General features: G+C 41.8%; 1 protein-coding gene across 3 annotated transcripts in view; it reads right to left on the bottom strand.

The window, feature by feature from the left end:
* Window positions 1-17,908, bottom strand: part of MEGF6 (multiple EGF like domains 6) — a 360,321-nt gene that overhangs the window by 331,554 nt on the left and 10,859 nt on the right. For 2 of the 3 annotated variants that reach the window (XM_072608634.1, XM_072608633.1), the window contains exon 2: window positions 5,018-5,152. In XM_072608634.1, coding sequence (XP_072464735.1) covers window positions 5,018-5,152 — 135 coding nt within the window. Of the gene's footprint in view, window positions 1-5,017; window positions 5,153-7,620; window positions 7,684-17,908 lie in introns of those variants that run through there. The other variant, XM_072608635.1, reaches the window with a different exon arrangement.

Below are 17,908 nucleotides of genomic sequence, written 5' to 3' on the forward strand. Positions count from 1 at the left end.
CAGTAGATTGTCGATCACACAGAACCACTGGGAAGCCTTACCTTAACCATCCACCCCCCAAACACCAGCTCCCAGTTTCCTGGCAGCTGGACCCCAACTGCTGTTCATAGCTTACGAGAAGAGCTACACCCCCAAAGCCTTTGCACATTGGAACCAAATCCCAACATAAAATGTCTAGACGGGGAACACTCTTATGACCAAAACAGAAACAGGTTTAAAGGTCCCCATTTTGTAGCATCATCTGCTCAGCAAGTCATGTCTGTGCCAAGAAAAGTGAGCTGGGGCTTTTCAGGTTCCTGTCTGAAGTCTCCTGACACTGGAAACCAGCAGCATCTGGGGCTGCTTAAGCCTGGCCCCACGTTCCTCAGCCGAGGTCATGTCCCACCTACCCCGGCCATGGGTCCTCTTTGAGAACGAAGGACGAACACCAATACCCCTGGCTATGCCTGTTATGGGGTGGGGGTGGAGGACATTTCCTCAGTCTTTGCCCAGGGGAGATAAAAGGAAAAGGAGAACCCACCAAAAAAAATCCTTCCAACAGGAGCAAATTTCTTTGGTCAGCCAAAATATTTGGAGGCACTGCCAGAAACACCCACTCCCTTGTGCTCACCTGCGCCTCCTCTGCCCACCTGAGCCCAGTGGCATCCAACAGCTTAGCCACTTCAAATAAAGCAGCCACTTTCTGCCCTGTCACACATATAATACTCTTGCACTGGAGAGCAAGAAAAAACATTTTTAATTTGGTACCTCTGAAGCCAAGCTTGGTGGTGCAGTAGATAGAGCACTGACCCTAGAGTCAAGAGGACCTGAGTTCAAATTCAGCCTCAGACACTTCCCAGCTGTGTGACTGGATGAGTCACTTAACCCTGATTGCCTCAAAAAAAAAAAAAATAGTGATGCCCAGAATTCAGGGCTATCAGTCATAGAAAAAAAAAAAAAAAGACACGCTTGAAGTCTCCCCAGCCAATGGCAAAACTGAATTCCTACCATACCTTGTATCATTGGGTGTCTATTCATTCACCTCCCCTTTATCCCTAGTCTCCCAGCCTATTTTTCCCCTCTTTATGAGTTGGACTAGATGGTTGTCGAGCAATTTTCCAGCTCTGAGATCCTGGGATGGAGTAGAATCAGTCTGTCCTTAAACAAATATTTCTTGAGCACTTCAGTGTGTTCCAAGCACTATGCTAGATATTGTGATGGAATATAAGCTCCCTGGAGATGGGGACTGTTTTTCAGATTGCTTTTGTACCTCTAGCCTCCAGTACAGTGGCATGCAAACAGAAGACACTTAGTAAATGCTTGTTTGGGGTTTGGTTTTTGTTGTTTTGTGGGGGGAGGGAGGTTAAGCCTCATTTCACAGAGAAGGAAACTACTGGCCAGTCTCACACAGCCAGTGTCTGAGGTGGGATTCAAACCCAGGATCTTCCTGCCTCTCCACACTGCCCCAGAATGCCCTGGCCTGTTAGGAGCAGACTCTCAGCCCAGTTTTACACTCTGGCCTGGCTTTCTCACTTGTGTGGAGGAGTCATTTTGGAAAACTTTTTTTTAAAAGGCTTGACGTCTCCGAGCTTGGTACCGGCTTACAAGGAATAAAATATGAAAAATAAACAAGGGATTTAACACGGAATTTGAAATATACTCAACTAATGCCAAGAGACATAAATCAGGAAAATGAATCCATGATTTTCCATAACACATGCTGTGTTAATTACAGTAAATGACATCGATAATGGCTGGTCACTTAAAGCGGACCACGTCAGGCATGTTTTTATCTGCAGACAAAGGATGGATCAAATGTTGAGCTCATACAACTGGAAGGAGCCAACCCTATCATTTTACAGAATAGGAAACTGAGTCTCAGAAAAACTCAAGTAACTTGCCCATGGTCACACAGGGGGAGAGTATGGCAGGTACAGGATTTGAACCCAGGCCTTTGGAGGTCCTTTCAAGATTTACTTTCATTTTCTTAAGCGTCTGGGGGAAGGGAAAAGACTGAAGATAGAGAAAAGCTGATTTATGACACTAAAGGCTGACATCTGCTATTGTCCAAGGTCAGGTCAGCATCAACAGCTGTCCATCTACCAAAGTCTTTACTAAACTGCTTTCTCTTGACCTCCTGGTAGGAAACTGAACTGGTATATCCATCAAACTTCAGAGCAGCTGACAGGGTGTACCAACACACACTTTGCTTTTGTTTAAGGACTGGGTATTTTTTTTTTTTTGGTCTGGTCCTACAATTTCATTAGTATTACAAAAGTGCAGTAAGAAGACTCCCTCTACCAGTGCAGATCACCTGATGTTCTGCAACCTAATGGTCTTGGAGAAATATCTGAAACATGGAGAGATGAAATTACTTGTCCAAGGTCACACATCGACAACTTGGACCAGACAAACCTTTGAAAATCTAAACCCAATTCAGCTTTCTGCTTCAAGATAAAAACACTTGGAATCAGCTTTGTCCCCATCATCCCCAGCTCAGAGACCTCCAGTGGATCCCAGGAGCTTGCAGGGTCAAGGGTAACCTCCTGAGTTTGCTATTCAAGGCCCTCTACCACCTGTTTCCACCCAGTGCTAACATTAAATGATTCCCTCTCTCCTTTTCTTACCTCCTCTGGGTTCTCTCCTCCACTGCAGGCCCCTCCAGTATCTTCACGTTCCTCTCTTCAGCCCCTTTATAAACTCTGCTCACAGGAAAGCATGGCAGAAGGGAAATGCGCTACATGTATTCGCTGAACAAGGGAGACTGTGGAACCCAGGTTCAAATCTTAGTTCTGACACTTGCTACCTGGGTAGCCCTGGGACAAGTGAATGGAGCACCCAGTCTGCAGTCAGGAAGACTGAGTTCAAATCTGACCTCAGACACTTATTCGCTGTGTGACCCTGGGCAAGTCACTTAATCTCTGCTTGCCTCAGTTTCCTTATGTGTAGCATGAGGGGATCCAACTTTAAGTCCATGATCCTATGAAAGTGAATGCCACCATGCATTGATGCCTTAGTGATAATTCAAGACCCTGGCTACTCTGGACATGTGCTGTCCTGCCTAGAACTCAGCCCTTCACTCTCCAACTTCCATTCTTCATTCAGACCATTTCCCCCTTCCTGGAATGCTCATCTTCCCCGCCTCCTCCTACTGACTTCCTACCCTTCCTGGAGAGACCAACCTGCCTACTGTCTTCTCCAGGGAACCAAAGGATCTCCAGGGGATCACAGGATCTCCATGGGAATTATAGAATTTTTAGAAGATCTTCAGGAAATCCAAGGATCTCTAGGGGATCATAGGATCTCTAGAAGATCTCCAAGAAATCAAAGGGTCTCCAATGGATCTCCAGGGAATCAAAGGGTCTCCAGGGGATCATAGGATCTCTAGAAGATCTCCAAGGAATAAAACAATCTCCAGAGGAGTTGTAGGATCTTTAGAAGATCTCCAGGGAATCAAAGGATCTTGGCTATGGAGCTGGGAGCTCAGACTCCTCTAGTCTAATCCCCCTCATTTCATAGATGAGAAAATTAAGGCCACCTTTAGGTTGTAAAGTGACTCTTTCCAAAGTCACCCTTTCCTGATTTCAGCCCACTCCTGCCTCCAGTCTTCAATCACCTTCCTCCCATCGAATCTCTCCCCTCTCCAACTCATCTTCATTCATCCACTAAAGTGACTTTCCAAAAGCACAGATCACCCTCTACCCAATAGACTCCAGCAAACACTGAGACTGTTCTATGAATAAGACTCTCCCATCTCTCAGCTCAAGATATCATTTCCGACTGGCCCCTCCCCCCCATACCTGGAGCACTCTCCCTCCTTAGCTCTGACTGACTCCTGAGCTCCTTGGCATCCTTTAAGTCCCAACTAAAATGACCCATTCTACAGGAAGCCTTCCCCACCCCCTCTTCATTCCAGTGCCTTCTCTTTGCTAATTATTCCCTATTTGTCCTGTATACAGCTGGCTTTGTGTATAGCTGTCGCCTCCCCATTAGACTGTGAGATCCTTGAGGCCAGTACTGTCTTTTGCCTCTTTCTGTATTTCCAACACTTAGCACAGTGAAGGGCATATAGTAGGCGCTTAATGTTTACTGAATTGAATTGGAAAAGGGATCACATAACAGCAGGATTGTCATTCTGGGGCTAAAAAGGTCCTTAGTCATCATTTAATCCAACCTTTTCATTGTATAGAGGAGGAAACCAAGTCCTGGGAAAATAAAGAGAGCTAAGTAACACAGTGGATAGAGTGCTGGGCCTGGAGTCAGGAAGTCCTGAGTTCAAATCCAGCCTCAGCCACTTCCTAGCTGTGGGATCCTGGACAGATTACTTAACCTCTGTTTGTCTCAGTTTCCTAAATTGTAAAATGGACATAATAACAGCACCTACCTCCTAGGGCTGTTGTGAAGATCAAATGCAATCCCATTTATAAAGCACTTTGAAAACCTTAAAAGGCTGTATAAATGCCAGTTATTATCATTGCCCAACACTTCATTTTGTTCCTCTCTGACACATTTATCATATAATATTTTTTATTTTCATTATCTGTTCTTGCTCTTATTCCTTCTAACAGACTAGAATCTGGAGGGTAAGGAACAAGTGATAACTGAACTCTGCACCTCTCCTAGCACTGCGAGCTGCAAACCACAGGGGCTTAATAAATACTTGTTGTATTATCTTTCTCAGGAGTCCTCACATGTTTGGCTTCATCTCTCCTTGTGAAATTAAGGACTTGACCCACCCCAACCTAACTGGAGGGATTCCAAGCATCTACGAGTAAGGAGAGAACATCTGGGGGCAGGAGGAAAGTCCCAGCATTCTTTGAAATCAGTAAGGCTGACCCCATCTACAATACTAGCAAGAGAGTCAATTGATGCCTCCCCTTCCCAGCCTCAGGCTTGACCGTGGTGAAGGAGAAGAGGAGGAATACACTCTAGGACATACATCTTCCTCCCCCACTCTCACATTCAGCAGTATCTCATATCAACAGATGGCATTAGACCTTTTTAAAGAGGTGACCCCACCCTAGGAGAAGGCACATACCTCCGCTCATACCCGACACACCACATCTGTCGGCCACAGCCCTGCTTCCATACTTTGACCATCCGAGTGAAGGCCTGGACACAAGGCTGCCGGCGGCCCACGATGGTCAGCTCCCTCACAGCACACACGTTGGGCCTGGTAGAGACAGAGAGACAGATTTATTTAGCTTGTTTGACAAAACTAGTCACAGAATGGTAGACATGAAAAAAAGTTAGAATGGGAAGGGACCCTAGTGACCAAATCTCTTCAAGTGTCAAGGAAGGAAAGTAAGACTCAGTCAGAAGAAAGGATTTGCAAAAGATGCCCTAAGTAATGAGGAACAGTAGTATTCTTAAACAATCCTTACATGTAATTGGAAAAAAATAAAACACTATTAAATGTTTTGAAAAATCTATCCCAGGTAGACTTGCAGGAACCATTGCAGAGTAAAGAGAGCCAAAGCAGGAAAATAATATACATGGTGACTGTAAAGGAAAATATTTTTTGTAAAAGATTTAAGAACTCTGATCAATTCAATGACCAATCAAGAATACAGAAGGCTGACAGTGAGTCTCCTACATCTTGACAGAAGTGGAGGGTGACAGGTACAGAATGAGACATACGTTTTCAGATATGGCCAACACAGGGATTTGTTTTCCTCACCTATACCAATGCGATACAATGGAAAGAATGTCAATGCAATCAGAAAACTTATATTCAATTTTCAGCCCTGCTTTTAGCAAATCGTACAAGGGAAAAATAAATCAACAAACCCCAAAGATGCATTAAAAGAAGAAAATTTTAAAATCAAAGGAGAAATAGATAAATTAGAAAACATAGACCAGAGCTGATAAGCTATGTGTGCAGCCTTCAGCAAATCATCTCTTTAGGATTTGGTGCCTTCATTTATTAAAAAAAAAAAGAGAGAGAGAGAGAGAGTTTACAGTAGACTACAGTTACCACTTCCAAATTGCAGGGGTTAGGAGTATGGTGCCCCATAATCTGGAAAATCTGCATAAAATTTTTGGCCCTCCCTTCATACCAGATAAGAAGTCTGAATTATTATGGAATCAAAATATAAAATATGTTGATATTATACAATATCATACACACATTTTATGTATTTCTGAGTTTCTAAATTTTTTTCTGTGTCTTCTGCAGGCCTTTGCGTGTTATCTGCAACTTCTGTACAACTCCTAAAACATTTCCATTTAATTTCTTATGACAATCTTCAATATACTGAAACCATGATAGGGAAAATTACAATATGAAGGGATAACTATATCTCTAAAGTTGTTTCCAGCTTGAAATCTATGATCTCATGAAGGAAAAATGGAAGGATATTTGTCAAGATCTAGCTCTAACACCTCTTCTTACAGAATCAGAAGGGATCCCCTGAGCCTTCTAGTCTAACCCTTAGCTAAAATGTAAAATGTATTCCAATTATAATAATTGTGATGATGATAAATAGCTAGAGTTTATACAGCACTTTAAGGTTTGCGAAAATGGTTTACATGTTATCTTACTTGTTCCTCACAATAACCCTTGTAAGGTGGATGCTACCTTATTTTACCAATGAGGAAACAGATTCATTTCATAGTGTTTGGTCTGCAGCTTCAAGGACCCTCTCTCGATGTATGTAAACATAAATGTGCTGCTTAGAATTCAATAACTACAAAGGCCTTCCTTCTTCTGGGAAAAGCAAATAAACTCATTCACTCAGTAGAAAATACAGGCGTACTAAGAGTTAGACACAGCTGTATTCATAATGAAAGCCTTTCCTTAGGAGGACTTCTGCTTATTGGAAGTTTATTCACCCTTCCCTAACAGAATATGAGTTAACATTCTGAACGTGGAAAACCCAAGGGGAAAAACATAATCACTTTCCATCAGAGGCCTTTGATCCTGGATAGAGAGAACAACCCAAGGCCATCCTCCTAATACTAGTAGAGCAATTCTGAGGCAGAAATTCCTGCGAAGACTCATGCCCATGTTAATTAGCTACCTCTATGGTCTCGATTACTTCTTGCTTTCACCCCTGAAGCCAGCTGAGATCTCCCCCCTCTCTCCCCCAAGCACAACTTCTTGGATAATGTCTGTTTGGGCCCAAATGCACCACCACAACTGGGATTACAGATAAGACTCTCCACATTCCCCTTGCCAGCTACCCTTGGGTAAATGAGAGAACATTCTAATCCTGTGCTCTCATGTCCCTCAACTAATTATTGTACTGAAAGATCCCAAAACCGATCTGAAAGCAGAGGTAATGGATGAAACCCAGCTCTTCACCAATCAGCATCTTAGAAAAAGGAGGAAGAGTGGGGCAGAGCATCTCTATAGTGGTTCCATCAGAGATAGGACTTTTTCTAGACAAAAGGGAAAGATGAGAAGCCATCTTGGAGGCAGCTATCCCCACTCCCAATCTGGACACATATCTAGAGGAGCATAGCATCCCACTCCACTCTTAGCTCACTGTGAAAATATCCTCCAATAAGTCTCTTTGGGACATGTAAGCATTGTACATAGGCTTTCTCCTGTTTCCCTTGTCTGGTGCTTATCAATCTCCAAGCATTTGCTAGACACAAAGACAAAAGTGAACCAGTTCCTGCTCTCAAGAAACTTACCTTGTAATTAGGGAAGCGATATAACATAGATGAAATGTCTACAAGGTAGCCTTGGGACATCTTGGTCAGGTGACATTAGCATGTCCCACAGCCAAAGTAGTGTAAAAAACCCAATGCTTCATTGAAAGAGTCACAAGATAGGAACATTTGTTTAAATAAAAAGTCAGGTCTTTTCCATGGTAGTTGGATAAGAAGAAGCCCTTCCTGGAACAAAGAACAACAATCAATAACGTATGTGATGTCCCTGCCTCCGCCTCTTGGCTCCACCTTTCCTAGCCTATCCCAGACAGTTCTGGCAGGACAACCCACCCCGTGCAAGATGCTCATACAGCTGAACCCTTTATTTCTATTACATTAAAGCTTTCCATGTCCCTTTTCAATTTTTGAACCCCTAGCCTGAGTAAGTTGGGCACCCCAGTCAAGTGATTTGGGGAAATTCAAATAAGCCAGCAGCTAGGACAGAGGAAAACTCCACAAAACCATCAATAATTCACAAGGGATGGCAAAAGCAGAGCTTATGCCAGAGTACTGTAGCTAATTAACTGGGAGATTAAAATGCTCCAGCTTCCACGTTGATAATAAATAATAAACTGTATAATCCTTCTGCAAGCATCTGGGGGCCCCCAAGCTGGGCATCTTGCACATAAAGCTTGGTCTCCATTGTAGTGGGCTGCCTTACTACGGAGCCCTCCCACAGATTCAGTGATTCTTCACTTCCTAAACCACTGCTCCCAAGCCAAGGTGGAATCATGCCTTCTCAGCGAGAAGATGCACATGGGGTACTATGAGGGCAAAATGTTACCTGCATCCTCAGACTTAGTCTCCATATTGGTTATTTTTGCTTAACTCTTTTCCTTTTTTTCAATGGAGGGATTCATTGGGAGGGATGGATAGGAAACTAGACATATGCAGAAATAACTATAACATCCAAAAGGCAGAAATAAAACTTTAAAAATTTTTAGTAAATGAATAGTTCAGGGTAATAGAGAAGCAGGAAATCTGAACAAGGCACTTTCCTTCCCTGAGCCTCAGTTTCCTTCTCTGTAAAATTGGAAGGGAACATGGAATACAAGATATTCTCTGAGATCTATTCCAGTTCTAAAGCCTGTGAAGTCAGCTATCTAAGTTTATCCAAATGATTAGCCTTCTTTTGGTTGATTTCAGATTCCTTCTCCTCCATTTTATTTGTCTACCAACCAGTAAGACAGCTCAGGGCTCCTTCCAAAGGACTGAAAACCCAACGCACATCTATGGAACACTGCACTAGGATCTCTTGACATGACCTCTCAGGACTCTGCTGTGGATTTTGCTGATCCTTAATTGTCTCATGACAGTCACAATTCTAATTCTGGGGTTTGGCCATAGAAGACAGATGCATAGGAACATGTTTCTCCAGTTGGCTAAACTAGAGATGACAAAGATTAGGCTGTGTACCCCTTGAAATCAAGGACTGTCTTTTGGCATCTTTTGTACCCAGCATGGTATCCAACACTTAATAGTAGGCATTGAATAAATATTCGTTGACAAAGCTAAGGTCACAAAATCATTCATGGAGAGGGAGAAGAGACTTTAGAGGTCATTTACTCTGAGGCCTTCATCTTTACAGAGATCACAGATGTAGAGCCAGAAGGAGCCTTCCAACCTCTTCATTCTAGAGTAAAGGGTACTAAGACTGAGACGTTAAATGACTTTCCCAGAGTCACATGGAGGATTTGAACCCATCTCATGGGATCAAAGGATCACTGTCAGAGTTTGAAGGGATCTCAGAAGTCACCTAGTCCAACACTTCCCCATCCCCAGCCCCATACTTGTCTGACGTAGGATCAGAACTCAGATCCAAGAGTGATTTACACAGAAATGAGAAGTGAGCACAAGGAAGCTGAGGAGATTGCCAAGGGAAAGATAATAATAGGTAACTAACAGGAGACAATAATAACAAGACAGACACTAACAGCACAATCACACAAAACAACACAGTACAGCAACATAACAGAGATAATAGACAACAGGTTTCAATTTTGCAAAGTGCTTCTTGAGGATTATTTCATTCAAGCATCACAACAACCCTGGCAGGTAGGGATTATAGGCATTCTAGTTCCCCATTCATAGATGAGGAAACTAAGGCTTTAAGAATTACATGACTTGCCCAAGGTCACCTAACTAAGCCAGTGTCAAGAGAGGGAGTTGAAGCAAGACTTTCCTAACTTTGGGTGCAGCACTCTCATTGTATATAGCACTGTAGAGAATAGGACTGAGGACAGCACTTTAGGGAAAACCCAATGAAGTCAGAAGTTAGGGAGTTGGTGATGAATGATCAATCACCCACCAAACTAAGCCTCAGGGAAGACCTGTCTCCTTCCCTGCAAGGGGGATCCCCCTCCTCACTTCACCGCTCATGTAACTTCCAATGACATGGAGAGCTACCTAGCCTTACTCTCTGTCACAGAGATGAATTTTCTTTTGAGTGGCAGCTAGGTGACAGACTGGATAGAGAGCTTGGCCTCAAGTCATACAGACCTGAATTCAAATCCAGGTTCGGAGAGTTATTATCTGTACAACCTTGTGCAAGTCACTTAACTTTTGCTTGCCTCAGTTTCTTCAATTGTAAAATGGGGATCATAATAGTACCTACCTCCTAGGGTTGTTATGAGAATCAAAAGAGAAAATGTTTGAAAAAAGCTTAGTATCTGGCACATAGTAGGTACTTTTAAAATGCTTACTTTCTCCCTTGCTGATGTGTTTTCTCCCCCAGTTAGAGTATGAGCTCCTTGAGGGTATGGACTGTCAAAGTAGAGTCATAATGGCAGAGCAGAGGAAGCACTCAGCCGAGCTCTCCTAACATTTCCCTCTAAACAACTTGTAAGAAACAACTTCAAAAAAAACTTTTAAAAAAACCTTCAGATCGAATTCTGAAGGAGCAGAGTCAATAAAAGATCAGGTGAGACATTCTTCCAGACCAAGATAGAAGAGATTTATGACCTAAGGGGTCACAGAAGAAGAGATTTGCTACATGGTGGGGAGGGAGCCCATGTGGATGTCACCCCCAGTGAGAAGAGCAGGTGGTAGAAACAGAAGCAGCAGCAGTTTCAGGGACTCTCAGGCCAGCGATGATAAAGGGACCTGGGGATTGATCAGGAAGAGATTACAGGAGATCCCTTTGCTAGCACAGGACACAAGACTGGACGCTGTTGGACAACTCTATTGCCTATACCCACTTCTAAGTCACAGTCCAAGGATAGATAGAAGCACTTGGTCACAAGGAGAACAGACAATTAACAGCTTGATAAAAGAGGAACAAAAATACTGAAGAAAATAACCAAAATTTTTCTACAAAAATAGAACTGACCAAATGGGAGAAAGAGGTACAAAAATTTACTGAAGAAAATCTTTAAAAATAAGAATTGGGCCATTAGAAGGTCATAGTGACTCCATGAGACATCAAGAAACAATAGAACAAAAATCAAAGGAATGAAAAAAAATTGAAGAAAAAGCGAAATATCTTATCAGAAAAACAACTGAACTGGAAAATAGATTGAGAAGAGATCATTTAAGAATTTTTAGACTGCTTGAAAGCCATAATCAAAGAACAAGCAAAGACAGCATATTTCTGAAATTATAAAGGAAAACCACCCCAATATCCTAGAACTAAAGGGCTAAATAGAAAGAGTCTACATATCACCATCTGAAAGAAATCCAAAAATGAGAGTAGACACTATCTCAATTTTTTTCTTTTTCCACCTGTAGTACCGAGCACAGAGCTTGGCACATCATGTTTACTTTTTCATGTATTCAGTGTCCCAGAAATCAAAAGAAGGGACAACATCCAAGAGTGGGGTGGTAAGTAGTGTTTTGAAAGTTGAAGAAATATCAAGGAGGATGGATACTGAGGAACAGCTATTGAATTGGGCAGTTAAAAGATCATAAGTTACCTTGAAAAAAGTCAGTCAATGAAAATTTACTAAGTGCCTACTATGTGCCAGGCATTCTGCTAAGCAGTAGGAATAGAAAGGGAGACATCTCTAGTCATCCTAATCTATATCTTACCACTGGACCCAAGAGGGCTCTGGAGAAGAGTGAGACTGGTGTCTTTGTACAGCCCTCCCTCAATTAAATCCAATTCACTTGGCATCGTCTTCCTGATGTCCTGGTCCTCTTCCAGAACAAAGGACAAAAAACAAAAGATATACAAAGGAAGGCAAAAGGCAGATTCTACTCTCAAAGAGCTCACAATCTTTTGAGGAAAATAATATACAAACAACTAAAATTAGAAATAATCAACAGAGGGAAGGCACTAGAATTAAGGGAGATCAGAAACAGCTTTCTGTAGGATTTTGAAGGAAGCCAGGGAAGGCAAGAGTCAGAGATAAAGTGGAAAAGCATTCCCAGTCAGGGGAGTGAAAATGCCCAGAGTCAGGAGCTGGAGCTTCTCCTTTTAGGAACAGCAAAGATACCAGTGTTGCTGGAACAGAGAGAGCACAGGGTGGAAAGAATAAAAAGACAGGAAAAGCCTGGAGTAGGGGGTGGAGAGGCTTAAGGGGAAGTAGTTCAGTAGATCACTAGGATCAAAATCCAGATGGTAAAAGTTTGAAACAGGTGCAGGCAATGAGGAAATAGAAGCAATGAATACAGATAATTCCCTCTAGGACTGGAGTTCTAATTCTTTCTGGTGTTTAGGAACCCTCTGCTAGTCTGGTAAAGTCTGTGGACCCCTTATCAGAATAATGTTTTCAAATGCATAAAATGATAAAATTTTATTTTTATTTGTTTAAAATCTTAAAATCAGATTATAAAAGAAATCAATCATATTGAAATACACTTATTAAAAAAATTTACATTCATGGGTCCCAGATATAGGATAATAGGATAAAGTGAAGGGGTTTTTTTATAAGGATGGTGGAGACTGAAGCATGTTTGCAGAAAGTGAGAAAGGAGCCAGTAGGTAGGGAAAGATGGAAGATAAGACAGAGGTAGACTGATCAAAGGGCTAAACTCTCAGAGGAGACAGGAGGGGATAGGATCAAGGGCACACAAAGAGGACCTGACCTTGGAGAAAAGGGTCACCTCATCCTCAAAAATTGCAGATTGGCACTAGAAGAGAGATTCTGACCAAGCAGCACTAGTGGATGGGGGGAGGCAAGATGGTACATATTTTTAGACAAGAAGAGGCAAGAGTCGGAGATTGGACTCATAAAATCTTTTCTTTACTTAAAGAACCTAGACTTTTAAAGTTTTAGGGTTGCAGACTAATTTTTGTATACATACACTTATATGTATATGTACATATTACATATATATATAGGGAGAGATAAATATATATTCAATTTGAGAGGTATTCTTCTGAACTGGACAAGCAATAGCAAATTTGAGCATTTCCATATTCTAGATTAGATTCAAAAATACCTCCCCATTCTCCAGTAATCCAATCAGAAGTTTTCTATACCCTTCTCCTCCACTAACAACAGACACTTAAATTTCCATAGTGCTTTATCATTTACAAAGCCCTTTCCTTACTTGTGAGCTAGGTAGTTAAGGCATTGACATTTTACACCTGGAAAAAATCGAGTTTCAGAAAAGCTAAATAACTGGCCTGAGGTCACATGGTTCCTAAATGTCATAGCCAGGATTCAAACCCAGGCTTCTGATCTCAAGGTGAAGGCTCCTTTCACTAAGAAGACCATTCCTCTGAACTTCTGCTAAATTCCAGTGCAGTTCTGTATTCCACACCCCTCAACAAGTTTGGTGGTGAGATGGATGTAGCATTTTTTTTTTTTGCTTTATACAGCTTTCTAAGGTTTGCAAAATGCTGTACAAACATCCCATTTTACCCTCATAACAACCCTGGAAGGTAAGTGTTATTATCATCCTCATTTTACAGATAGGGAAACTGAGGCAGGCAGAGTTTGGTTGTTTTTTTTAAAAGTAGCTTGTCCAAGGTTACACAGCTAGTGAGTATCCCAGACTGGACTTGAATTCAGGTCTTCCTAAATCCAGGTTTAGAGTTCTGTCTACTGAGTCACCTAGCTGCTACATTTCCTGTGGAAAGAAATCCCTTGCTGAGGGTCAAAATGCTGGCTTGGAGAACTCAGAGTCTAGTGTTTGTCTTCTAAAAGCCTACCACCAAGAGGGGGATTACACTTGTTCTCTTTAGTTGCAAAGGCCAGTTTAGGAACAACATGGGGAAGCGGCCAAGAAGTTAAGTTAGCCTTGACGTCAGGAAAAACATTCTAATGATCCCAGCTGGCCCAAAGTGGATAGCGCTGCCTCAGTAGGTGGTAAGTCTTCCCGTCCTCGGAGCTCTATAAGCAGAGGCTGGATAATCATTCTTAGAGAGGGTATGGAACTCTTCAAGCATGAGTTGGACATGAGGAGGACTGAGCCTCCTCTTGAGGAGGATCCAGAGTCAGAAGGACCTGAGGGTGGATCCTCCCTTTGTCTTTGATGTTATGAATTTAAAACAGGATTCTGAGAAGGGGTTCATATACCTCCCCACACTACCAACCAAGTAAAGAACCCATCCTGGAGCACAAAGTGTGACCTATCTCTTTAGGGCCGAGTACACAGCAGCAGTGACTGTAACTTGATGAGCAACTCTCTAGGGGCCACATCTTTCTCCAAGTTTCTGTGATTGAGGAATTCAGAATTAGCTATAGGAGCTAATCTGTTTGAGACAGTTGAGTGGTAAAGTGGATACCTTGTTAGATGTGCAATCAAGGACATGAGAGTCTGAATCCTGCTTTAGACATTTCCTAGCAGGATCACCCTGGGTTAGTCACTTCTCTTCCTGTAGCCTCAGTTTCCACATCTGTAAAATGGGAATAATTAACAGCACTGGTGCTATTAATTATCTCCATTTTACAAAGGCCACAGGAGATGTGAATGATAATATATGTAAATCTTAAAGCACTATAGGAATACTAACTTTATTGTTATTTAACATTGGATAAATAACAGTACTCTAGAAATGTTAGTTATTATAATTTATCATTGAATAAATAGCATACTATAAATGTTAACTGTTATTATTATTTATCATTGGATAATGAACATAGAGTTGGAAGGAATCTTGTAGGCCATGGGATCCAAATCCCTCATTTTATAGATGGGGAAACTGAGGCACAGCAGGTTAAATCATAGAGGTTAAGGAGATAGGAGTTAAGTCCTAACCAAGCTCATTTGCCTAGGAAGACTGGCATAGGATGTGACTTGTTTAGGGAATTCAGCATTTCCTTTTTTGACCTGGAAGTTCTGAAAAACACCTGGAACTGGGGAAAGCCTGTGCACTCTGCACACCCCCTTCTCTCTCCATGGGTCCCAAACGTGAGTCTTCTCTTTCCCTCCAGTAATGCAGGAGGACAATTACCACCCAAGGCTGAACAAGTTTTCTCTAGAACCATTTTGGGAACCAAGCCCTGAATTTAGGAACTGAATATATTATTAACTTTCAAAGAAAAATATCAAAAGAGAAAAATGTTTTAAATTAGTAGGAAAGCATGAATTCCCCACCTCTGGGCAAAACTCCAATCGGGGCCACTACTGGTCTGCAAAAGGAACTCCAAGGATTCTCAAAATAGACCAGAGAAAAAGTGAAGCATTCTATCTATCTTGTGCTCTCTGAAATCATGTCCACCTCTGAGAATCTCTAACCACTGCCTACAGGAGGCCCTTTAGGACCACCACCCCTCCCAGTCGTTAGTGCTCTCCCCGTTTTACTTTGTAGTTTATTCATTCCATCATGTCTGATCCTCATGACCTCATGGACCATGGCACATGAGGCTCTTCTCTCCTCCACAACGTCCTCAAGTCTGTCTATGCTCATATTCATTGCTTCCATGACACCATCTGTCCATCTCCTTCTCTGCTGTCCCCTTTTCCTTTTGCCTTCAATATTTCAAACCATCAAGGTCTTGTCCAAAGAATCCCACCTTCTCATTATGTGGCCAAAGTATTTAAGCTTCAGCATTTGACCTTCCAATGAGTGATCTGAACTAATTTCCTTAAGTATTTTATACATTTTGTAATTACTTATCTATGAACTTGTCATCTCCCTCCCCTAGTAGAAAACAAGGTCCCTGAGAACAGTCTTTTTATTCTTTTTTTTTTTTTTTTATCTTCCTCGACAAGTACATGGCAGACACTTAATAAATCCTTGCTGTATTGAATTGAATTTGTATTTTCCCCCACAGGGAATTATTCTCCCTGACGCTAGTGTTGATCCTAACAAAGGAAACACACCACAGACTTTCTTTCTCTGTGTATTTGGGGAAAAGAATGAAGAAGCTGAATCAAAACCCAGAACCAGAAGAACTGGGAAAGACCCAAAGACCAGTTTGATTCCATCAAACTTCCCTTAGTCTCAATATTTTTGTTTGGGATAGAACATGTTGGAAAACACAAGGGCTGCAAGGTGCCTTGGATGTGATGTAGAAGTGCCAAAGGTCCCATGGAAACTCAGAAGGCTCCAAAAATGACCGTGTGGGTGCCATGTCCATCATCCTCCCCAGTGATGATGTTCAACCTGCTCTGAAGCCCGTCCTTCTCCATTGCCTCAGAACCTAATGTCTCTCACAAGTCAAGGATCATAGCCACAGTCATGAGCACTAAACAGACTGTAGGATCCATATCTCAACACCACCCTGCTTCTGTTAAGGCTCACCCAAGGGAAGAGTTCCATGAAGTGAATTGAAATGAGCAGAACCAGGAAAAACCAAGTTACAGGATGACTGCCATTATGTAAAGAAAAGAGCACTGAAAGACTGCCAAACTCTGATCAATGAGATGTCCAGGAAGGACCCCAAGGGAGCGACTACTTCTCTCCTCTCCGGAGAGAGGTGCCTGCTAATAAGCTAGCAAAAGGGAAGGAAAAGGCATGAAATTTAGAATCTAAGAATTAGACTTTGAATTCTTTCAAATTAATTTACCATCTTATGACCTTTTGGTTAAGTAACTTCCCCTCAACGGGCTAAGTTTCTTCCTTTATAAAATGAAGATGTTGGACCTCTAAGGTTTCTTTGGTCCTATTAGTCGTCCTAAGATTCAATTTATTTATTAGTAAAAGAGATAAGCAGCAGTCAGATGGCTCAGTGGATAGAGTACAGGCCTGAAGTCCAGAAAACTCATCTTCCTGAGTTCAAATCCAGCCCTAGACACTTAATAGTTGAGTTCTCTAAAATGAACAGGAGAGGGAAATGGCAAACCACTCTAGTATCTCTGCCAAGAAAATCCCAAATGGGGTCACGGAGAGTTGGACATGACTGAAACAACTGAACATCATCCAACTTCTACAAGAAGTCATTCCTGATCCCCTGAATTTCAAGGGCCTTCCCTCTGCTGATTACCTCCAATTATCCTGGCTGGTCCTTGTTTGAACATAGTTGTTTGCCTGATGTCTCTTCCCTGTTAGAATGTGAGCTTCTTGAAAGCAGAGCCTGAGGTTTGTTTTTTGCGGTGGAATTGCATTTCTTTGTATCCCTAGTGCTTAACACAGTGCCTGGCACATAGTAGGCCCTTGATAAATGCTTTTTGACTTGACTTTGTGTACCTCATATATGTATATATATATATATACATATATGTATGTATATATATATACACACACACATACATACACACATTATGTATAATGTATATAAATATTTGTGTATATGTATACATCTTACATATAAGCATATATATGTGTGTGTATATATATTTATCTCACATATAAGCACATATGCATATATATATGTATGTGTGTGTATACACACATTATTTTCATTCATCCTTCATTCTTGAAGAGGACCAAGGTCATCAGGACCAGGTCATGTCTTGACTTGCAATGAATTGGATTTAAGTGAGGCAGAGATGTGCCAAGCCATCAGCCTCACTCTCTCTCTCACAGTCATCAAAGTCCAGTAGCCGGGCAAAAGTCAAGATGACCGGCGATGGCCCAGAATACAATGGATGATCTTGGTGTCTTTCATGTCTGACCAAGCTCTAAGCACTCCATGGCTCCTGCTTCAGCACCTTCAAGACAAGTGGAATAAATTGTTCTCTTCCATCCATTTTAAGAAAGGAAGTCTTCACATGCTTGGGGTAGACACCCCCCCTAATTCACCAACACGTTTTAAGCCTGTCAGTTACCCTCAACCTGGTTTAACCTGTCTACCAAGACAGTTTTAGTGGGATGTAGCCACTGTGTATGCTACAGCCACTAATTGCACATACATGCATACACACACATATATGTGTATGTATGTATATATATGCACACATATATGCATATATATGCTTATATGTGTTATCTCCCCAA

This window comes from Notamacropus eugenii, chromosome 5 (assembly GCF_028372415.1).
Source record: "Notamacropus eugenii isolate mMacEug1 chromosome 5, mMacEug1.pri_v2, whole genome shotgun sequence".
Taxonomy (NCBI): Eukaryota; Metazoa; Chordata; class Mammalia; order Diprotodontia; family Macropodidae; genus Notamacropus; species Notamacropus eugenii.